Below are 25,314 nucleotides of genomic sequence, written 5' to 3'. Positions count from 1 at the left end.
ACACAACCACCAAGTATACACAGTCCTGAACATATTCCAGGACTGAAACTCTGAGTATATGATAGCTGAATTATTTCAGACTCTCTCTCCTCACTACTAGCAATAAATAGCAAACAATTAAATAATAACGTGCTTGTCTCTGATGCCAGACATAGATATATATGCAAACATAATAAGCGGATCAAGGTTATCAATTTGGTGGATTCCTTCTCACATTGAACTGCAGGAACATGATAATTTTGAGGCCCTTGTTAGGCTTACCACTGCATTGCATCAAAAAGATTTCCATTTCCCTTGGCTACAAGTATCTCTGGCAGTTGGTCTTGAATAGTGGTCTAGATGGTGTCCAACCACTTGGACGGTCGGGGATTGAACGCCGACCTGCATGAAGCGAGACCGTCGCAGGCATCCAAGGAAGGTAACCCACCCAGGAAAGTAACCCAGGAAGGTAGCCCAGGAAGGTAACCCACCCAAGAAGGTAACCCACCCAGGAAGGTAACCCAGGAAGGTAGCCCAGTAAGGTATCCCAGGAAGGTAACCCAGGAAGGTAGCCCATGAAGGTAATGCACCAGGTATGCCAGCCAGGTATGCCAGTGAGGTAGGGGCGGTCTTACCGTGGGGCAGCAGACACGTGGGGCTGTTGAAGCAGGCAGCTGAGGGAGAGACAACAAGCGTCAATAGAATGATTTATGATCCGGCCGCACCTATGTCACAGGTGAAGAGGCGAGACCAGAGAGCTTAAGCTTAACCTCCGTAAATACAAATAGGTGATTACACACACTCCACAAACATCCATCCATACACACTCTTAAAAAAAAAAGATATGATCACTACATACAAAATCTAGAACAGTTTATCAAGTTGATAACGGTAGTGTGTTTAGAAAGCATGAAGATATATATAAGGTGCGACCGGAGGAGGAGCCGGACACGAGGTAGTGCACTGAAACAAAGGAATAAATTACATCCGAAATAAACTGGTCCTACAAAGCAATGGTTTTGTCTTTATTGAATACAACTTGAATACAACACCAAGAGCAGAAAAATACAGTATGTGTGGACAAAATCAGGCGCCAATGGGAGGCAACGCAGTGTGTGGGTACTCGCCCACCACGCACTTCGAGGGAGGTGTAGAGGCCGGTATAGCACCAACACGCCGTGACTGACGCTAACAGCAACACAGATACCATCACGGCTGGCAGACAATCCCGCCATAAACCTGACTACCTTAACTAGGAGGACCAGAGCTCGTTTCATGACATATGAGGAGGGGCCAGAGGCCTTGAGGTGGTTCTCAGGATCAAGAGAGGGAAGAAGTACTGGTGCAAGAACAGCAGCAGCAACAGCAACAGCAGCAACAGCAGCAGCAGCAACAGCAGCAACAGCAGCAACAGCAGCAGCAGCAGCAACAGCAGCAACAGCAGCAGCAACAGCAGCAACAGCAGCAGCAGCAGCAGCAGCAACAGCAACAACAGCAGCAGCAACAGCAGCAACAGCAGCAGCAGCAACAGCAGCAACAACAGCAGCAGCAACAGCAGCAGCAGCAACAGCAGCAACAACAGCAGCAGCAACAGCAGCAACAGCAGCAGCAGCAACAGCAACAGCAGCAACAACAGCAGCAACAGCAGCAACAGCAGCAGCAACAGCAGCAGCAGCAACAGCAACAGCAGCAGCAACAGCAGCAGCAGCAGCAGCAGCAGCAGCAGCAACAGCAGCAGCAACAGCAGCAGCAGCAACAGCAGCAGCAGCAGCAGCAGCAACAGCAGCAGCAGCAGCAACAGCAGCAGCAGCAGCAGCAGCAGCAACAGCAGCAACAGCAGCAGCAGCAACAGCAGCAGCAGCAGCAACAACAGCAGCAGCAACAGCAGCAACAGCAGCAGCAACAGCAGCAGCAACAGCAGCAGCAACAGCAGCAGCAGCAACAGCAACAGCAGCAACAACAGCAGCAGCAACAGCAGCAGCAGCAACAGCAGCAGCAGCAACAGCAGCAGCAGCAACAGCAACAGCAGCAGCAACAGCAGCAGCTGTGGGAACCGACCTGTGAGATTTATATTTATTTAATTTATATGAATTTATATTTACGTTAATTTGTATACTTCGATAGCAATTTGTATAATGATAAGTGGACTGTATTTCTGCAATAATCTCATAATCTCACAAATCGATCCTCTACACATTAGGGGGGGTTTATATTACACATATGCAGCCAATCAAATTACAGTAATAGCTACATACATTGATGAGGTTCCTTCTCTTATAGTACAGCAGGTTAGTCCACCAGGTATAACTAGAGTGTAGACACCAAATTATCCTCTTTGAGGTAGCTTCTATCACCCAGTAACTGGTGCACATAATCTTGCATCCTCGTCTTGACCTGTCAAAAGTGCGCTAGCTGTGAAGCCAGAATCCTATATATGACAAGCTATATCAGAGAAAACACTATACAGTACATGGAACATTAAAGACCTGGCTTAATTACCTTTAGTTTGAGGCGATTTCGCGATCTAACCGGGTCACCCTATATCCTGACATTAATGGCCATAAATGAATGATAAACGGGTTTCGGATAGACACTTAACTTGAATTGTAGACATCGTGTTGGAGATGGTACCTTTGGTTTCCATAACACTACGTCCAAGTAAAATTAACAGGAGCCGAATTTGCTCCCGTGTGAGCCTCTGGTCTCGTATACAATAATGGCTGCCCTCCTTCCTCCCTCTGACGCCTGGCTTACATTGTCCAGATTTCAGAACATGATAGAAGGGTCACATTTACTCTACTTTAATATTGATAATTAAGTTAATTTATATGAGATGTTTTTATGATGGTAAAGTCCAAAGACTAATGTATTTAAGAATAATTCCCAGCAAAATAGCTGGTGAATTATAATAGTATGTGGTGATGATATCCCGTTTTCTTTAGATGGTAATTCCACTACAAGTTACGTTTTCTATGGGTAACTTGTTGGTAATACAGCAGCAATTATCTGTCTGTATGATATTATTATTAAATGGTGTCGGATTTTCCGACATAATTCCCCAGGGGGCTGCTCACGGGTCGAAGTCCTATTTAGAACAGACGAACACCGATACTCCTCCATCGAATTATTACATTAATTTGATGTTAGTAGTTAGTAATCACACATTTGTGTGTCTGTTCGTACAGGACGGATGTCCCGTACTAGAGTTGCAGGGGTTAGAAGTCTAATGCGATTTCATTTCCCTGTCAACTCTTGAAAGGCTAATATTCAAGCCTTATTACATATTATTTTACCCAAAAGACTGGATGTGATCAAGTACTACAGTCAAGTATGATTCAGGGACTGCAGTGAGATCAGTGACATTAGATATAACTTGAAGTTTCTTCAGGTAACTGGTCACTGATATATAAACACTGAGGCCCATGGAATACATCTTGATTAAATAATAAATGTATCAAATCAGTCATCAGATTTATTAGGGTTTAATTTAGTTAATTGATTCAGAAGATTGAATAGCTCATCATTAAAGTAAAGTATGGTTCTGAGACTGCAGTGGGTTCAGTGACATTGGTCGCAGTGACTTGTAGCTGTTTTAGGCTACTGTTCACTGATTTGCCACTGAGGCCTCATGAACTCATCTTCAGCTTCAAATGATGATACTAACATCAACCTCTGTTGGTATAGTCAACTGTAATCTCCTTAGTATAATGCTACTGGAGAAATATAATCAGCTGACAAATTTAGATTTCTACTGGTATTGTTTATCTGCAGGCATAGGTCTCCTCAGGCTTGATACTGGGCCTGAGAGTAATTTACCTCCTGCAGAGTTTAACATGGTTATACCCTGATATTTAGTAGGGCTACCGATGAATTGATGGTAGTAGTCTGTCCCCACAAGGACAGCTATTTGGCATTTGATTTGCTCAAATTTACCTGCAGCTGCTTGATAATAGCTTTCCAGGTCAGCATAATCAACTTGAGATTGTTGTGACAAATCTTCACATTTCTTGATCTGTCTTGTTAAGTGGCCTTTAAGACCTGCAAGGGTTCTTTTCATTCTCCCTGCATTATCCATACTGGCTCGTTGGTGAAGCCTTGTGGGGCTTGTACTTGGGCTGCTCATAATACTGAACAAACACTAATGGTAGCCTAGGGTAAATTCTGAACTCACTAGGCAATAATCCTACCTCTACTAGAGGTTAGCACTTAAAATTAATACACATTATATATATACAATCATCCACACTAATGATTTGAGTGATAAACCAGTGTCACTGGAAGTACCTTTAGGTTAGCTCTTCTATATCACCCTAGGATGGAAGAGACACTAATTAATCACTCAAAGGTGTAATGATCATAAGTAATTTATTATATACACAACTCAACTCGAGTTGATAAAAATTACACCCAAAATAGGGTCTGGACCATTCATTAATGGTGTTAGGTTGATCAATATAGTACAACTGACTATAGTAATAATGGGACTAGGATGAACAATAATAGTTCAACTAGTCAATGGTAATATCCTACCCTGTTGTGGGTTGGCAATTAGTAAATATTATACTGTGATCACTAGTGCAATATATATTAAATAATTCTCTATTTTGGAGAAATAATATACACAATTATTGTTAATAGCCTCTTAATTAGCCTCTATGAAACTTCTAATATTATCTAGAAGTATTAAATGTTATTAGTGACCTCGCGAAATAAAGTCCACAAAATTCGTGGATAATCTCTCGCGAAATGTAACACCACGAAATCCGTGAACAATATCGCGAAGACACAGTCACTAATTAGGCTGGCTTCTATATTAGCGCTGTCATTTCACGAAATAACACGCCACCAAATATCTGTGGGTGTGCATGAAACCGCTGACGAAGCTGAACTGGGCTGAGGGAGGCTCCTGAGCTCCCACGAGGCAACGCCGCTGTCTATGACTGGCTGGCTTTGTTTAAATAACACTGCACTAGTATATTTAATGAATCCACTGGTTAACTGGTTCATCCGGTACTAAGATGACCAAATGTGGGTTCAAAGGACCGAATATTCCGGTTCCGAAGGTCCAAATAATGTGGGAACCGACCTGTGAGATTTATATTTATTTAATTTATATGAATTTATATTTACGTTAATTTATATACTTCGATAGCAATTTGTATAATGATAAGTGGACTGTATTTCTGCAATAATCTCTTAATCTCACAAATCGATCCTCTACACATTAGGGGGGGTTTATATTACACATATGCAGCCAATCAAATTACAGTAATAGCTACATACATTGATGAGGTTCCTTCTCTTATAGTACAGCAGGTTAGTCCACCAGGTATAACTAGAGTGTAGACACCAAATTATCCTCTTTGAGGTAGCTTCTATCACCCAGTAACTGGTGCACATAATCTTGCATCCTCGTCTTGACCTGTCAAAAGTGCGCTAGCTGTGAAGCCAGAATCCTATATATGACAAGCTATATCAGAGAAAACACTATACAGTACATGGAACATTAAAGACCTGGCTTAATTACCTTTAGTTTGAGGCGATTTCGCGATCTAACCGGGTCACCCTATATCCTGACATTAATGGCCATAAATGAATGATAAACGGGTTTCGGATAGACACTTAACTTGAATTGTAGACATCGTGTTGGAGATGGTACCTTTGGTTTCCATAACACTACGTCCAAGTAAAATTAACAGGAGCCGAATTTGCTCCCGTGTGAGCCTCTGGTCTCGTATACAATAATGGCTGCCCTCCTTCCTCCCTCTGACGCCTGGCTTACATTGTCCAGATTTCAGAACATGATAGAAGGGTCACATTTACTCTACTTTAATATTGATAATTAAGTTAATTTATATGAGATGTTTTTATGATGGTAAAGTCCAAAGACTAATGTATTTAAGAATAATTCCCAGCAAAATAGCTGGTGAATTATAATAGTATGTGGTGATGATATCCCGTTTTCTTTAGATGGTAATTCCACTACAAGTTACGTTTTCTATGGGTAACTTGTTGGTAATACAGCAGCAATTATCTGTCTGTATGATATTATTATTAAATGGTGTCGGATTTTCCGACAGCAGCAGCACCTCCACTTCTAAAATCATTAACAGCAGCACCACCACCAGTATAATTAGCACCACCACCACCACAAAGTATAATTAGGAGGACCAAGAGCAGGATCAGGGGCCTGACGACTGAGTGGACAGCGCTTCGGATTCGTAGTCCTGAGGTTCTAGGTTCGATTCCCGGTTGAGGCGGAAACAAATGGGCAGAGTTTCTTTCACCCCTGATGCCCCTGTTACCTAGCAGTAAATAGGTACCTGGGAGCTAGACAGCTGCTACGGGCTGCTTCCTGGGGGGTGTGTAACAAAAAGGAGGCCTGGTCGAGGACCGGGCCGCGGGGACGCTAAGCCCCGAAATCAGGTAATACCAACGGTACATTAAGCAGTGATCCTGGCGGTCACTACTGGGACTAATTAAAATGATAAAATTATACATCTGGAAAACAAGCCCTGGCGGACATTGAGACTCGGAACCACGACAAAACACACTTATGGGAGATGGTCGGTGCGTGTGCGTGTGCGTGCGTGTGTGTTTACTAGTTGTGATTTTACGGGGGTTGAGCTTTGCTCTTTCGGCCCGCCTCTCAACTGTCAATCAACTGTTTACTAACTACTTTTTTTTTTTTTTTTTTTCCACACCACACACCCCAGGAAGCAGCCCGTGACAGCTGACTAACTTCCAGGTACCTATTTACTGCTAGGTAACAGGGGCATTCAGGGTGAAAGAAAATTTGCCCATTTGTTTCTGCCTCGTGCGGGAATCGAACCCGCGCCACAGAATTACGAATCCTGCGCGCTATCCACCAGGCTACGAGGCCCCTATGTGTGTGTGTGTGTGTGTGTGTGTGTGTGTGTGTGTGTGTGTGTGTGTGTGTGTGTGTGTGTGTGTGTGTGTGTATGTGTGTGTGTGTGTGTGTGTGTGTGTGTGTGTGTGTGTGTGTGTGCGCGTGCGTGTGTGTGTGTGTGTGTGTGGTGTGCAAGGGTTGTCTGAGCCTGTAACTGCTATCATCAGTCTCTCCATCACTCGCCACCTCCCGCCACACCCAAACCTTCCCGCCAGGAAAGCCTCCCAGCCAATAATTTAGCCCGTGCCACCCACCCAACCCTGGTGCCAACGGAAGCTTCATTTCAGATATTAGAGAAAGCTTATAATTTACCCCAATGACTGCCTCGTCACTATATATTATGAATCGTTGACTTTCTACCCGCACAATTTGCCAATGTAATTACTGGCACTTCGTGATGATCAATTCACCATCTGGGGTATACATCACGCCGCTCTCACGACCCAGTTTCTCATTGGTTGAGATTAGTAACAATTTCTGATTAGGTTATGGTGAAGAGCTGTCAGGTAAGTGGCACTGGGGTCAGGATATAGTGGCACTGGGGTCAGGGTATAGTGGTACTGGGGTGACTGTACTCTTAGTGACATAATCTCCAGGCTGTGGTACAGAGACCTGGGTTAGGATTATTCAACCATTCACCAGTCCACTAAAGAGTACAGCCTTCCCCAAGCCTGCAGGGTTAGTCTATCTTATCTTGAGGTTATCTTGAGATGATTTCGGGGCTTAGCGTTCCCGCGGCCCGGTCCTCGACTAGGCCTCCTTTTTGTTACACACCCCCGGGAAGCAGCCCGTAGCAGCTGTCTAACTCCCAGGTACCTATTTACTGCTAGGTAACAGGGGCATCAGGGTGAAAGAAACATTTTGCCCATTTGTCTCCGCCTCCACCGGGGATCGAACCCGGAACCTCAGGACTACGAATCCGAAGCGCTGTCCACCCAGCTGTCAGGCGCCTGTCTATATAATAAACTGTTTACGAATGTCGAAACTTCGCACCTCGAGGTTATTATTGTTAATGCTAGAAGCCACTCAAACTCCTAAATTATTGGCATCGATTAAAAATATTAAATCTGTATTCACTAGAGCGCAGGCGAGAGATATCATGATAATTTACACTTAGGAAAATACTAGAGGTTCTTGTTCCAAATCTGCACACGGAAACAACATTAAATGAGACCAGGAGGCATGGCAGGAGGTGAAAAATTGCCCTGTTGACAAGCAGGTGCACTGGTTGATACCTGGTTGATGGGGTTCTGGGAGTTCTTCTACTTCCCAGGCCCGGCCCGAGGCCAGGCTTGACTTGTGGTCTGTGGTTGTGGTCTTGACTTGAGTTTGGTCCACCAGGCTGTTGCTTGGAGCGGCCCGCAGGTCCACATACCCACCACAGCCCAGTTGGTCCAGCACTCCTTGGAGGAAACTATCTAGTTTCCTCTTGAAGATGTCCACAGTTGTTCCGGCAACCGTGGCAATTTCTTGGCACTATTCACTAGGAGCGCTGAGTGACTACTATCAACATCAAAGACCCAAGACTTTTCAACACTCGCAACACTTCAGGGGCATAACTGGCCGAACTCTCACGATGTTCAAAAGATGACTCGATAAACACCTCCAAAGGATACCTGATCAACCAGGCTGATTCGTACGTCAGGCTGCGAGCAGCCGCGTCCAACAGCCTGCTTGACCAGACCACCAACCAGGAGGCTTGATCAGAAACCGGGCCGGCAACGTTGATCCACGAAATCACCGCATGGTGTGTAACGCCAAGACTGGGGGAAAAGACGTACATGTTTCGTTAGTGGAGAGATACATGCTAGGTGAATCCTGGCCTTACCTACCTTGAGGAGGTTCATGGAATCAGTTTTCCAGCGGCCCTGTCCCTATCTCATCATCTGGTTGAAGGTCTGATCGACCAGAGCAACCTGTAGCAAGCAGACTGAACAACCTGCTTTCTACACACACACACACACACACACACACACACACACACACACACACACATTAGGAAGTGATGTGGTGGAGGCTGACTCCATACACAGTTTCAAGTGTAGATATGACAGAGCCCGATAGGCTCAGGAATCTGTACACCTGTTGATTGACGGTTGAGAGGCGGGACCAAAGAGCCAGAGCTCAACCCCCGCAAACACAACTAGGTGAGTACACACACACACACACACACACACACACACACACACACACATACACAAGAACAATTGTTCAAGGACGAACCTACATTCGAAGAGAGGGGTTCTTGGTAGTGATATGTACCAACGCCCGATAATGGCCGCTCCTGGGGAAACTTGTCTAAATATAGACGTTCACCTTTGATCGGTGTATTACCCTCTCACTCTCCTCTCTCTCTCCACTCTTACCCGAGGAAATGACCCACTGCAACCATGGAAAAAATACAAGCACAAAAACTAAAAGAATTTTGTAGCAAGTGGTTACTAGAGTATGTGCGAGTAGTATATAGTGTAGAGTGGTTAATAGAGTATGTTCAAGTATGTGCAGTGAAGCAACGGAGCTTAGTTGGTGTTGGGAATAAGAAGCCGGACACAGGGCACCTGATGGGAGATTAAATTTCAACAATCATTCCATTTGAAGCCCTCGTCAAACAGATTTCATTAACGGCGTTTGAAAGGTGGGTCTACATGAGAAAGGTATTTTGAATTCTTAATGGAAAATCATCCAGGACTTTATATAGCACGGGAGTTTGATCAGTTATAGAATATGTTGTGGCAATGTCGAATCCTTATCTCATCTACCACAAGACGAGGCTGGGGGTAAGTCCAAAGGTGTGCCGCTAGAATTGTCCCCGAGCTGAGAGGTATTAGTTTCTAGAAATAACGATGAGAACTAAACTTCACGTCACAGGGACAGAAGAAACAGAAGACATGATCCCCACATACAAAATTCTTATGGGGGAACAGAGAGGGCAGGAAATGATTAAAGATTTGAAATGGGTTGAGCAAAACAGTTGGACACGGTATTTAATTGGCACCAAATTGAGCCACACAAACTTGGAAATCACTTTGGCAGAAGTGAGCAAATGGAATGAAGTGATGCTCACTCCTTACACAGCTTCAAGTATAGTCATGACAGAGCCCAATAAGGACGCGAACATGTATGCCAGGCGGTTAAAAGGTGGAGAGGCGAGACCAATGAGCTAAAGCTCAACCCAGTCAAGTACAATTAGGCGATAGGCGAGTACCGTCATTAAAGGCGGCAACGACACGAAGCATATCAGTCTTGAAGTCATGATGAAATACAAAATGGTATCGTTAGTGAGGCTATCTTGTGTTATTTAGGAGAATGGGGGTCAGGCTGCGAGCTGGTTGTGGAAGGGTTGTTGGTGATGTAACACCACCACAACCACGCCCTCGACACCACCACAACCACGCCCTCGACACCACCACAACCACGCCCTCGACACAACCACAACCACAACCACGCCCTCGACACAACCACAACCACGCCCTCGACACCACCACAACCACGCCCTCGACACAACCACAACCACAACCACGCCCTCGACACAACCACAACCACGCCCTCGACACAACCACAACCACGCCCTCGACACAACCACAACCACGCCCTCGACACAACCACAACCACGCCCTCGACACAACCACAACCACGCCCTCGACACAACCACAACCACGCCCTCGACACAACCACAACCACGCCCTCGACACAACCACAACCACGCCCTCGACACCACCACAACCACGCCCTCGACACCACCACAACCACGCCCTCGACACCACCACAACCACGCCTTGTGAAAATACTGAGCAAATGGAATGCACTAATAAGTCAAGTGGTGGCGGCCGATGCCTACCACAGCTTGAAATCTAGATATGATAAGAGTCCAATACATTCTACAACCTGCACACCTGTAGATTTAAGAGTGAATACCGGAACCAAAGAGGCGAGTACACGTCCTCCACACCCACCATACCTTCATCATGCCTTCCATATGTCCTTAACAACACCAAATGCCCTCACACACCCTACGGGCACATACCAACAATATCCTCCACACACCAGCCACCTCCACCCCCTGCACACCTGGCCTGAGGCAATACTAACTGTAGGAAACATTAGCTGTGCCAAGGGTGACTTGCATGCCCCCTACCACCATCGGGCAGGTCGGCTGTGTCTCCTGCTCTCCACACTCCACTACATCAGACAAATACAAGGTGCTACAGTAGACTACCGCCAGCTAGTAAGGCGGGGCTCAGGAGCTACTGCTCCACCTTGTACTTACTAAATGTACTCGTACTTTAGACGAGTACATTTAAATACCTACGTAACTTTGACATTGATGTGGAAGCGAATAACGACGACGTGTGAAAGCGAGTGACATTTGCTGTGCTCTCACGTCCTGAGACCACCACTCCGGCGACCCCTTGATTCCTGGCCTCCAGACCCCTCCCCGCCCTCGTGGGCCTCCAGACCCCTCCCCGCCCTCGTGGGCCTCCAGACCCCTCCCCGCCCTCGTGGGCCTCCAGACCCCTCCCCGCCCTCGTGGGCCTCCAGACCCCTCCCCGCCCTCGTGGGCCTCCAAGGAGGGAGTCTGTAGACACGTGGACCCTAAGAGTGTCTCTCCCCCGGGACTCGTATTACACAGGTCTAACAAAGCAGGTCCTCACCTCCCCATTAGGACCCCAGACGGCATACCGGGGCGCGCTGGCTCTTCTCCCCTCCACTCCTTGTGATCCACACCATCACCAATTGCATTCTCGCGTTGGGAGGCGGGGAGGGAGAAGGTTTCCTCCGCCCACAATACAATGACTTACAGCATGCAGTCTCCACTAACAGCACCGTGTAGGATTTTAACACACGGAATGCTACGATGCTTTTCTATTCCAGCTGCCTGTAGAATGTGTCTGTCTTTCCTAAAACCGTCCTCCCCTGCATGCTAACATCGCTAGTGTCCCTCACTTCCTCTCCTCCCTCCCTACAATACACCTGCAGCGATCTGCGATCTCTGCATAAAAAGGAAATTCAATTGTACTTGATCAACAATGCAATGGTAGAGCGCTGGACGGGGGTTCGAGACACAGGAGGAGAGGTTCAAGAGGTCGACTCATTGTCCTGTGGTGAGACGTTCCCGTGGGAATCCCTGCAACCACATCTCCCCCACCACTCTACCACCCCCGACCCCCACCACACTACCCCATTCCACCCCCCCACCCCCATCACACTACCCCCCCCCCCCAATCTCCCCCCACACCACATTACCACTACACGTTTACTACAAACGATGAGTCACAACGTGGCTGAAGATATGATGACCAACCACACATCAGACAACGACAACGTTAATCACACGACTTAATAACGGTCCAGGACGGACCGAAACGCCGTCGTTTTTAGTTTGTTTATGTCTGGTTTGGTCATTATACAACATCATGCAAGACGTTACAGCTGCGCAAGCTACTGCACATTAATTGCTCTAGTCAAGATACGACTAACCAGGAAAACATGGAGACAGCCATCATGTCAGCTCCCACCTTAATGGAACAACTAAATTATTGGTCCCACATAAAATACAAAAATGTTTACTCCCTGTCAATTTCAATTTCTTTATTATGCACCCCATACTCATCCCGTGGGCGGTGGTGTAAAGGATTAGAGGCACATAATCGGTTCAGGAACTGAACCCTCTAGTTCGTTTAGCTAAGCAAACAACAATCTTTTGACGCTAGTTACAAAATTATTAATGTTATATATACATGTACACATACTCATGCATACAAGTACATATACATACGTATACATATATAAATACTGGTGTATACTGGCAGCAGGTTTTCTTTCAAACATGTTTCATTGAATATGACCGCATATTCTGTATTTATTATTTTCTGGTTTAGGGCTTCTATCCCTCTAACTATTTTCTTAGCATCAGGGCTTAATTGAAATAGGAGTTCTCCAAAACTCATTTTCGTACTTTTAAGGTGAAGAAAAGAAGTGATTTACTATAGAGTGTATTACACTTATTTGTATAATTTGCACGACGTTTCGAACCTCCATGGTTCATTCTCAAGTGAACATATCTTACAATACTAGTTGATTTTATACCCGCATTAGGTCAGGTGATAATACAATGACGGTGAAAACACGGGGGGATACATAAGGGATAAACATAGGGGCTGCAGAAGGCTTATTGGCCCATACGAGGCATCTCCTATCTAAACACAAAGATTAATCCAGTGTAATTGTCCAACATAACAGGCCAATTACACTGGATTAATCTTTGTGTTTAGATAGGAGATGCCTCGTATGGGCCAATAAGCCTTCTGCAGCCCCTATGTTTATCCCTTATGTATCCCCCCATGTTTTCACCGTCATTGTATTATCACCTGACCTAATGCGGGTATAAAATCAACTAGTATTGTAAGATATGTTCACTTGAGAATGAACCATGGAGGTTCGAAACGTCGTGCAAATTATACAAATAAGTGTAATACACTCTATAGTAAATCACTTCTTTTCTTCACCTTAAAAGTACGAAAATGAGTTTTGGAGAACTCCTATTTCAATTAAGCCCTGATGCTAAGAAAATAGTTAGAGGGATAGAAGCCCTAAACCAGAAAATAATAAATACAGAATATGCGGTCATATTCAATGAAATATATAAATACACATACATATTTAATCACCCACACAAATACACACATCAACAAGCTTTTGTGTCACAAGAAATTCAACAAGAGGCTCACAACAGTCACTATACAAGGCACTTTACATCTATGGTGAGTCACACAGTTACTAGTCTTGCTCCACACCCACCCAACTGGGCGGCAGCTTTAGTCATGTGCATGCATTACTTACAGTAAGCAAATTTTGGATACTTCGCTAAGATTTCGGGGATCACATCATTATGAATGAAGTACTTGCACATTTCTTGGACACTATTGATGGTGTTATCTCTAAATTCCGCGATTTTTTTCACATTCCATTATATAATGAGGCAAAGTATGCGAATAGTTCTGCTGACAGAGTTTACATTTAGTCAAATCAACATCAGCAGATGTTACAAATTCCCAGAGGTACTTGTAGCCGAGCCTAAGCCACGCGAGATTTACATCAATCTACACCTGTGAAACTTAAAGAGGGACTGGTTCCAAATCTTCACATTGAAATATTTCCTCGCAAGATCTGGAAGCGCAGAGGTAAGCATTATGATGTTGGCGACGTGAGAGGCATTGAGAGAGAGAGGGGGGAAAAGGGAGAGTGGAGAACACGGTTCAGGCACTGGAGAGACAACTTTCCCCTCAGTGGGCCATGACCCCTCCAACACATCACAAACAATGCCACTCCAACAACACCATGCCTATATGCGCCCCACCACGACGCCCCCAATACCCCTACAACCTCCCCTCCACCACACAACACTATCCTTCCCCACCCCCCTCACAGCGACGACTCTCCAGCACTAAGAACTGACCTCACCCCTTGCCATGTATGTCACAACCCCCCCCCCCTGCCATGCAGGTCACAACCCCCCCCCCTTGCCATGCATACAACACGCCTTATCTGTTTTTCTGCATGTATTATCTGTTATGGAGCTGGCGGTGTCAGCACTCCATCTTGGTAATCAGAGCCCAGGGAGGGTCCAGTCTTTGTCCCGCACGTGAAGAGACTAGCATGGATGCAACTCCTATTTACCAGTGCAATATCCGACACCGGTATCCAGACTCCCTCTCCCGGTGACGTGTAGGGTCTTTGATAGTCGGCGGTGCAATCTTTGTTAAACATGGAATTCCAGGAATCTGGGGCCAAGGTGTCACCTGGAATAGGAGGCAGGCGTCACGTTCATAGAGAATGAAAGAATTAATTTGGAACTCCAGTGTTCAGGAGTTCACTGAAGACAGAGCCGTACTGTGTCCTCGGTATTTCACCAATTTCTTTGTCAGGAGTTAAAGTTCTATCAATCTTACCCAAGATATGATATTATATTGTTTTTACGTCGCGTCAGGGGTGCAAATTCAACCTCTTCAAACAAAGCAAGAAGGAATAAGCTTACTGGTACGTCACGAGGCTCGTACCAAAATTGGGAGGATTAAACGATGGTGAGAGTAAAAAAGAGTGCGGAGGGTCGAGGAGCACGAGGAGGGCGTCAGAGGGGCCCGCCAGCAGGTGCTAACTCGACCCTAAGCCTCATAAAACTAGGAGAGCCATATAACCAGAGGGAAGGGGTCCCCACCCCAGGGCAACACACACCTCTGGCCAGTGATCAAACACACGCTCAACTGTGACCTAAACGTGTTCTCTGCACGAAATAATAGACTTATCATTATAAATGGTTTCTTGTCTCAAAAACGTGATATTTTTAATTGGATTTCTGCCTCATTCTCGTCATCATAAATAAACACCTCCCCGCCTCTGCCTGTTGCCCAACCCCACCTTTCCTAACCCCTACCCCGGTCCTCCTAGCAGCACCCCACCACCTCCCCACGCCGCTCCTCGTCAACCTCAACTTCCCATTCCAAGGATTCCTGCTCACGGATGGAAACCATCACTGTCACTCGGTAGAAAATTTGTTAATATACTTCTAATTTTGCCACAAAAGGCGAGTTTAGTGAGCAGGGCGTCCTGTAAGTGAACACACTTCCATGCCAGCATGTATTATACACCACCACCAATACCAAGAACACGCTCTGCCTTCTTCCTCTCATTCAACACCTGTGAACTAATAATTGCAATTGCCAAGAAAAAACTGAGCTCTGTGCTACTTTCAGGGGGAAACAGGAGAAGCAAAAAATGGCATCACAGAGCAGTCTGCTACCTTGAAGAGCTTCACCTGCTTGAGCAAGCCCGTGAGCTCCTGCCTGTAGAGAGGTTACCTCCCTGGGAGGATGACTCATGCAAGATCATCATCAATGAAATGGCAATGAAAAAATCCAACATGATACCACAAGAAATGAGGCACAAGTATCTCGAGGACATTTATAAAGAAGCCGGAGATGAACTAGATCAAATCTACACTGACGGGTCATCTAATCCTATCAATGGCAGGGCTGGTGCAGCATACACGGTAATCAAGGATAATACCTTCCAACGCAGAAATGAAGAAAAAGCACGTATTGAGAACTATGCCTCTTCAACGCAAGCAGAGCTAACTGCCATTGTTATGGCGTTAAGGTTTCTTGAACGGAACACTAATGGTGCAGTGATTTGCACCGATTCAAAAGCAGCACTGCAAAGCCTAAGTAAAAATCAGGCAGAAAATCTTGCAATAGTCGCTGAAATCAAGAGAGCTGTGAGAGTACTTACCAACCAGGGAAGAGTCATCAAGTTTCTGTGGATCCCCTCCCATGTTGGAATATGTGGGAATGAACGAGCAGATGTGCTGGCTGCTGAAGGCGCTGAAGGAGACCATATTGAATACTTCATACCCAAGACTCAACTACAAATTAGAGGTATTATCAGGCAACATCACCGTGACAAGGTAACTGAGGAAAGGAGGATAGAAGCACAAACCAGTGAATCTGTACGATGGTACAACATGGTTGCAGCTGGCAATCCCAATCAGTATGGCCGAAGAGGAGGACGACGAGTGAGAGAATCTGTAATAGCGAGAATCCGTCTTGGATACAAATATCCATGGAGATTTGGAATGGAAACAACAGTTGATCAGCGAAGTTGCAGAATCTGTGGTGAGAGTGATGGACACCGCCTTGACCACTATCTACGTGAATGTGAACACCTGAGAGACATTAGGAATAACTGTAGAATAATAAACCCCACATTGTTTGAGTTAGGAAAACACTATTTGTCAAATATTGATACTGTTCTTAAAAGATTTCCCCATTTTGCACCCGCAAGATAACGTAAGCTTTTAAGGGTTGATAAATGTTAATCTTCTTGTTTGAGGAGCTGTTCACTTGAGACAGTTAAGCAAGTCCCAGCTGTGTCTGGGTACAAGTGACAGGATGAACAACCCAGCGGGTTTTCTTCCTATTGGGGAGTGTTGTACATTCTGCTATGGCGGTATGTTCACTCACAAGATGAGTGGCGCTGCCCAATAAACTCGCCCCTCGGGGCAAAATTTAAAAAAAAATTCTAATAATTGCCAGATTTTGAACCACCAGTATCATCACAGGTGTGCGTAGTACACGGTCCATGCAGTTCTCTTCGTAACACGAAGATCTTGCATCTTATATCAGGGTCTCTCGGCCCCCCCACCCCACCCACTGACCCTAGTGTCTGGCGTACCGCCCCCCACCCACTGGCCCTGGCGTCTGGCACGCGAGATATTCCCCTGCCAAATACGTTACTTCACTGACCAGCTTCTAACAAAAAATAAATAAATAATAGGTCCAACCAATAACCAAATCAAGCCCAAATGAGACCCAAGATAGGCCTTACCCAACGTGAACAAGTTGGATATAGGCCCACGGCGGCTTTTGGTAATTGGTGGTCATTTCAACTGTCTGGTAAGGTCCGCCATCCTGCCTGCCAGAAACTCCCTATTATCTTCCCTCCTGGCATATTTTTTCCCCTCCCTCCCTCCCTCCCTATTACTCTCCCCTCGACCTTCCCACCCCAGCTCTGGTTAATGGCAGTAGAGTGTATAGGACCTGAGAAAAATAAGGGACCTTCTACGTCATCGCTAATTTTTTTAAACTGTAACCGAACCTGACGTAGCGAAAATAGGTCAAACGCCGCACTTTAGATATGGTGACCGAGAGTTGAAACGTCACTATGACGTCATGAATGATGACTTGTTGAATGGTGAATTTTTTTAATATCCCTGCAAACAAAAAAAATATGGTGCTGGGTTTATGGTGTGTAACTGCCAGCCGGGGGGGGAGGGGAGGGCCCCCCCCTTGACATGCCGGCGCCAAGGGGCCCCGGGAGCAGTATGGTGGTAGTCTAAGCGGTTGCTTCTGAAAATTGCCAAAGCGGTTAAAAGCCATTCTGTTGGGTGGGGAGGGGGGGAAGGAGGGACCTTGGTATAAGCCTAACCTGTACAGTATGTATAACTTGGCTTCCTGCTCCCCCTTCCCCTGTGGCGCACCATATTTGAAACACATTTCAACTGTTGTTTTCATAAGGTTAGGTTCAGTTCGGTGAAGGTATAGTTAGTTTGGGGGTTTGGTTAGGTTGGGGGGTTAAGGGTGGTTCAAGAGTAACGATGACGTAGAGGGAGATATATCTTTCTCAGGTTTTAGACCCTACTCCTTGAGGGGATGATCCCCTGAGAATTATTATGAGACTGTCACGTCAAAGAAGGTGACGTTCTTTGACGTTCACTTTACTGCTTAATAAAGCAGTAAAGTGAACGTCACTTTACTGCAGTATAAACCACCTAGCAGTAATAACCACTTTACTGCTAGGTGTGCAGAAGCATCAGGGTGAACGAAACTCTGTCCATTTATTTCCGCCTCCACGTGGGATCGAACCCGGAACCTAAGGACTACAAATTCCGAGTGCTGTCCACTCAGCTGTCAGGCCCTTGGACAGTCACCAGCTGTGAGGCCCCAGCTGGGGGCGAGGGGTGAGGTGTGGAGGCCAGGCAGTTGAGACCATGCAGATCATGGGTATCTCACGTTGTCCATCCACTTGTATCACAGTCACAGCCCCGCTCCTGTGCCAGGTAAGTCCACTACGGGGCTCACCATAGCCCCTGCTACTTGGAACATTTTGCTCAGAGTAACTTACTCTAAAACAACAACAACACTTGTACAAGGTCGGTACAACAACAGCCTCGCTTTATACAGGATCAACTTTCTATCCCTAATATTGATAGTGGGTGTGCCTCCGTCCTCATATTCCAGCCCTTTAGCCTGCCCGTATGTCACTTCCCACTACTGTATACTGTATATCCACGCTGGATTACCAGTCCCTACAAATAATTACCATACTTTTTCGGTAAGACCTCACACTACACACCCACGAAGAAAGTCACACTCAAACAGAAGTACACAATGGGGCCTCGTAGCCTGGTGGATAGCGCGCAGGACTCGTAATTCTGTGGCGCGGGTTCGATTCCCGCACGAGGCAGAAACAAATGGGCAAAGTTTCTTTCACCCTAAGTGCCCCTGTTACCTAGCAGTAAATAGGTACCTGGGAGTTAGTCAGCTGTCACGGGCTGCTTCCTGGTGTGTGGTGTGAAAAAAAAGAAAAAAAAAGTTAGTAAACAGTTGATTGACAGTTGAGAGGCGAGCCGAAAGAGCAAAGCTCAACCCCCGCAAAAACACAACTAGTAAACACAAGTACGGGCGGGGGGGGGGGGGGGGTAATATGGGGCAGGGTGACGAGGTGATACAACAGTGTGAGTATAAAGGGGGAGGAGCCCCCCTTCCCTCTCCCCCCAGATGATAGATGTATAATTAGGCGTGATAAAGAAGTAGTCATTATACCAGGTGACCAAGAACACATGAGGCGGAGACTGACGCCCGACCTGAAAGCACAATACACTCCCAACACACACCTGATCCACCACTGCCTACACCTGATCCACCACTGCCTACCCCTGGCACACACCTGATCCACCACTGCCTACCCCTGATCCACCACTGCCTACACCTGATCCACCACTGCCTACACCTGATCCACCCCTGGCACACACCTGATCCACCCCTGACACACACCTGATCCACCACTGCCTACCCCTAACACACACCTGATCCACCACTGCCTACCCCTAACACACACCTGATCCACCCCTGACACACCTTCACTCACGCCTACCCATATCAAGTGCCACGCCTGCTGGAGCTCGCTAACAAGGCCCTTCACTTAACACAAACACCACTTGATAAACAAATTCATCAAGCCAATTACAAAGCAAGGTTTTTACCCGGGCAAACTTGGCCAACCTTCCCCGGGTCCTCGAGGAACTTCCGTTTGTAAACAAACCACTGGGAGGGGTCCCTGGGCTCGTATTCAATAGGGTCTAAAACCTGTACCGGCACCACAATTATGACGTAATAGTGACGTCACAGACCTTGAGGTGTTTTCGGGGCCTAGCGTCCCCGCGGCCCGGTCCTCGACCACGACTTTGGCCACATATAAAACACAGTTTATATCTTATTTTCATTGCGGTATATTAGATAAGGTGTTTCGAAAGTAGCGGTGACATAGAAAGGGTACATACATTTCTCAGGTCTGAGACCCTACTCGTATGGTGGTATTTCCCGCGGATAAGGAACAGCATTCATGGCCAGCCTTGTTTGTGACCCACAAGGGAGGGAAGGGGGTAGAGGGGGAACCTCATTAGAGAAGGGTGTGAGTTAGGGGTAGGGCAAGGGGGAGGTCTCTCTTAACTCCTCCTCACGCCCTTCCTCACTACTGCCACCAACGATCATTGTTCACCAACATTGTTCTAGTATGGTTTTCCTGTTTGCAGTGTCAAAAGCTGCGGTTAGGTCTGCCGATGAAGTCGACAGCTTGAATCTGTCGATGAAGACTGCTTGAGGGGAAGCTTCAATATGAGAGAAGTATTCAGCAAAACAATGTTGTGTACTGAGCCCAGGCATAAATCCACAGCTTGCCGAGCTAGGATACAAGGAAAATTACTGAAATGGATAAAGGGCTATTTGTCTAATTGAACAGCATATGTTTTGTTTGATGGTGTTAGAAGCAAAGATTAATACACTCTGAACTGGGAACGCCACAAGGAGGGGTCCTTAGCCCCTTGTAGTTTAACGTTCTAACGCATAAACTTATTAAATATCTTCCAACTAATAATGAAGACACTGTCATTTGTTACGCTGATGATATATGTTTACAGGCTGCCTCGGAGCCTAGAATGCAAGTTCTGCTCGATGCTTTTGCTACTAGAGCTGAGGAGTGTGGCCTCCTTATCTGTGCAGACAACTCGTGCCCTCATGCCGTGTGGTATTCCACCAGCCAATTATCATATAGATGGGCGCGAGCACTTGAGAACTGCGAGTCCTACAGATACCTTGGTGTCCCCATTAACGACCTGGAGTAGGTTCTTTTTTCTTTCAAGAGGAGACTCTGCGAGAGATTAAAGCCCTTGCTGAGGGCTTTAGGGCTTGCGGGGGTTTTAGGGCTGAGGGGTTTAGGGCTTGGGGGTCCTTGGTGTAAATCGCGGAATTAACGTGAGACTTGCTAGAATGTTCTATGTATCATTTAACACGCACAAGGGGACACAGGTAGAAGCTCAGTATTCAAATGAGTCAGAGACATTACTCTGACACTGAAAAAGTTTTTTCTAGTTAGTAAATGGAATGCACCAGGAAGTGATGTGGTGGAGGCTGACTCCATACACAGAAGATATGCTGGAGCTCGAGAAGCTCAGGAATCTGTACACCGGTTGACGGTTGAGAGGCGGGACCAAAGAGCCAAAGCTCAGCCCCCGCAAGCACAACTAGGTGAGTACACACACACGATGCAGCCCGACAATGTACCTATTTACTGCTAGGTGAACAGGGGGGAAGGCATCAGGTGAAAGAAACTGCCAATTAGTTTCTGTCGGCCGAGAATTGAACCTGGACGCTTTGGACTACAGCCCGCTGGGTGTGTGAGCGGGCGCGCGCGGTCACGCATGCCCGCATACGTGCGCGTGCGTAGTTGGAGTGCAGGATAGGAAAAATCTGAAGGCAGGCGTGAAGGTGTAGCCAGTGAGGTTTCCGGGTGAGGAGGGCGCCACCCGGACCCTTCCTTCCTTCCGCGCCCACCCCACCTCTTCCACAGGTTTCTCCAACACCTCTTGCCCCCTTCCAACACCGTTCCACGCCCCCCCCCCCTCCACAACACATCCAACCTTTAAATACTATTCCAGGCACCCTATTCCAACCCCCATCCCACGCACACCCTAACCCCACCGGAGGCAAGAAACAGCACCACTAAACCACACCACCTGCCAGCTTCCGACGATCACAGGAAACTTACTAAACTAAAAGAAATCAAACACCCTCCACAACCCAGGTCCCGTCACCGCCTACGTCAGAGTACCAAAGCGTACCACGTCAGCTTCTGATAAGGTACCAGCCGGAAGGTTGGCATAGAAACTATAAACGCTTAAATAAATAGATACTAGAATAAGTAAAACAATGGTTAAAACAAAGAAAGACGTCCAAACTGATTGGAATAGTGAAGGATTCAAGTGGAGCGAGACAGAAGCGAATGTCAAGAAAGGAGTTGATTACTAGGCTCCCGCCCCTCGCCCAGCTCATTGCCTGGCATGAGGAGCAGAGGAGATGATTACCAAGAGGAAGTTGACGGGATGACACACAGACACCAGCAGCGGGACTCGCACCAGCAAACAATGCCAGGAAAAGTAAGAGTGAGAGTAGCGAGAGCGCGTGAGTGGAGCTGGAACAGAGAACAAACAGCTAGACAATAAGAATGTTAGCCTGGCACGAGGTCTCGCCCCAGCTGCCCAGCACACACACAGAGCTGTGTTACAGCGCACGCTTCCCCGTCATTACCGCTCTCCGCGGCGTTACCATCCCCGGTAATGCACCATAACTACCAGACATGCACGACACGCCACCACCCACGCTGGTCTTCCCGCTGCCCGAGCCCTGGTGGTATTGCTTGATAGATTTATTGTAGTGCAGCTTCCTAGGTTGGGATCTCCCCGCACACTACAGGAGCCTTGGTATGTGTGTAGATCAGGTCCCCACCAGTGTGGCCCGGACACAGCCGGGGAATGTTAGATGTGGTTTCAAGAAGAAACTGCAGCTGATTTCCAAAGTTAGTAGATCATCTTGAGAGTACTTGCATGTATGGTGCCTTCTTATCTAATTTTGTGTACAGCTGTAAGTCTGTGAAAACGTCACAACCCGCGGTAAAGATGGAGATATTACAAGCCACAATTCTAGACGAGACAGAAGGCTTGTGTTGTGTGTTTACCAAGCCTCGCCACGCTGCTCTCCTTCCCCACTCACACAATGCACCAACAGGACCAGCTGTGAGCCTGACAGCTGGCTATAGTACTGGTGTAGTGAACTAGCAGAAAGCAAAGAAAGCTTTGAGAAGAAAGGAGAAATTTGTATATAAATGCAAAATGACAAACTCAAGTGTTGAGACGACTCACCGCCACATGCATAGGTGCTGCACCATCTCTAGGAAATGTCTGTATGTGCAGCCTAGCCTTGAGCCCCGGGAATATCCCGGGAACGTTGATGGAATTGTGTGTAGGGTGAGTCAGCCCACCTCACTCTCTCATTTAAATACACTCATTTGGCAAAGGTATAGACTCGCTTAATTTTCATCTAATTATGCTTGCGGAGGATGAGCTTCGGCTCTTTGGTCCCGCCTCTCAACCGTCAATCAACTGGTGTACTATTCCTAAGCCTATCGGGGTCTATCATATTTACATTTGAGGCTGTATATGGAGTCTACTTCCACCACATCATTGCCTAGTGAATTCCATTTGTTAACTACTATGATATTGAAAAAATTCTTTCTAGCCCCTCTATGGATCGTTTGAATACTCACTTTCCACCTGTCTCCTTGTGCGAGTACTACCCGTGTTAATTAATATATTTAATACTCTATTAATTCCCACTGAGAATTTTGTATGTGCTGATCAATTCTCCTCTAACCCTTCTGTCTTCCAGTAACGTGAAGTTTAATTCCAGAAGTCTTTTCTCGTAGCTCATACCCCTCATCTCAGGTACCAGTCTGGTGGCATACCTTTGAACCTTTGCACAACATATATATGTTGATATTGAGACAAACACAGGTACACCAACATCAGCCCCAACACCTGCGCCAAGTGTGTGTGTAGCTGAGCCCACCAGCGAGGTATACCCACTTAGGGCAGGTGTGGACGGGAGCTGGGCCACACAACACCCTCACCAACTCCTCCTCAACACACCAAGTGTATCCTGGGCGAGGCAACGTCCCGTCTTACCTACTGAGACACTCAGCTTGCCGCTTGCACTCAAGCCCACGTGGAGTATACCTAGAGTGGCTCTGGGAGTTGTTCTACTCTCCAAGCCCGCCCTGACTTGTTATACCTGGGTGTAACAGGCTGTTGCTGGGAGCGGCCCGCATGCTCACTCACCTGTGTCAAGACACACTGGAGCAGTAAGCAAGCGTGATTGATGAAACGGGTACTTGATTAACTAGGCTGTGGATACAACGGCGGAATGCGAGCACGGGCGACCAACAGTTTGAGTGATCAGACTGTGAGGCCGGGCTGCGGGAACACTGATACACGTAGCCACCACCAGGTAGATTCAAGGTGCATGATGTTCTTAACAAATTTTGTTTGCTTTTATATATTAAAAGTATATATATAGAAGTAATATACTTTTATACAATGTCAACAAATTTGCCTATATAAAAGAAACGGTCGGTTAGATCCTTATCACCAGAGGATGAAATAATACCTTCTCTCCTTAAGTGGAAATTCTGATTTCAGTTTGTTGTTGTTGTTTTAGACTCAGCTACTCGGAACAAAAGTTCCAAGTAGCACGGGCTATGGTGAGCCCGTAACTTACCTGGCACAGGAGGGGTGCTGCAACTCCCTGTGAATTCAGTGGTGACGTTGGCTTTTAGGTATCAGGAGGATACCTCACCTGGAGGTTACCTGGAGGTGGTGCCAATGACCCGTGTCCCCGCGGCCTACTAGGCCTCCTGGTTGATGGTCTGGCCGACCAGGTATTTGGACGCCTGTACTCAAGAGTCTGACGTAAGAATCGCAGCCCGGCTGACCACCAGCGGGCAAAGGTCAAGTCTAGAAATAAAGCACTTGTGGGTTTTGAGGGAAGCGTTGAGGAGGAGGAGGAGGAGGCTCTTGACGAGTGACTCAGTGGAGCACAAGAGGCTCTGACCTGCCGGACACGGCGGCGCCACCGCTCCTTATACCACTAACAACCACAACTTTATACCAAAATAAAACACACCTGAAATGCCGAACCTGAACCAAGACGTGAACTTTTCAAAAATATGTACGGGTGACGGCTGACACCACCGGCTGTCAACCTCTAACATCCGGCTGACAACTGCTGACAAGTACAGCCCGCCGGCTAACAAATATACTGACACCAGCATATTTACCTCAGGCTTGAACTTGGCTGCAATTCGCCACCGTTTAGTACAGTTATGTGAACCATGGGGGGGGGGGGCCTTGCAGCTGAGTGGACGGCGCTTGGGATTCGTAGTCCTAAGGTTCCGGGTTCGATTCCCGGTTGAAGCGGAAACAAATGAGCAGAGTTTCTTTCACCCTGATGATCCTGTTCACCTAGCAGTAAATAGGTACCTGGGAGTTAGACAGCTGCTACGGGCTGCTTACTGGGGATGTGTAACGAAAAGAAGACCTGGTCGAGGACCGGGCCGCGAGGACGCTAAGCCCCGAACTCATATAAAGATAACCTCAAGGCAACCTTAGCGAGAGGTTAGCTTTGATAACCACCTCAAGGTAGGTTGAGTGTAGTTACACCAATTTACAGGCAGCTATAAGTAGGGGGCCCAGGAGCTGGAGC

At 46.8% G+C, this 25,314-nt stretch overlaps 1 protein-coding gene across 2 annotated transcripts in view; it reads right to left on the bottom strand.

Annotated features, from left to right (window-relative positions):
* The window catches only part of LOC123768739 (mucin-5AC), an 83,171-nt gene that overhangs the window by 20,870 nt on the left and 36,987 nt on the right, over nt 1-25,314 (bottom strand). Inside the window, exon 4 of one of the 2 annotated variants that reach the window (XM_069316297.1) lies at nt 615-653. The exons of the other annotated variant lie outside the window; for it this stretch is intronic. Within the exon in view, the coding sequence (XP_069172398.1) occupies nt 615-653 (39 nt within the window). The remainder of the gene's footprint in view (nt 1-614; nt 654-25,314) is intronic. 2 annotated transcript variants of the gene reach the window in all.

This window comes from Procambarus clarkii, chromosome 83 (assembly GCF_040958095.1).
Source record: "Procambarus clarkii isolate CNS0578487 chromosome 83, FALCON_Pclarkii_2.0, whole genome shotgun sequence".
NCBI classification, from domain to species: domain Eukaryota; kingdom Metazoa; phylum Arthropoda; class Malacostraca; order Decapoda; family Cambaridae; genus Procambarus; species Procambarus clarkii.
The sequence above is the reverse complement of the archived record's forward strand: the minus strand, read 5'-3'. Positions and strand labels throughout refer to the sequence as shown.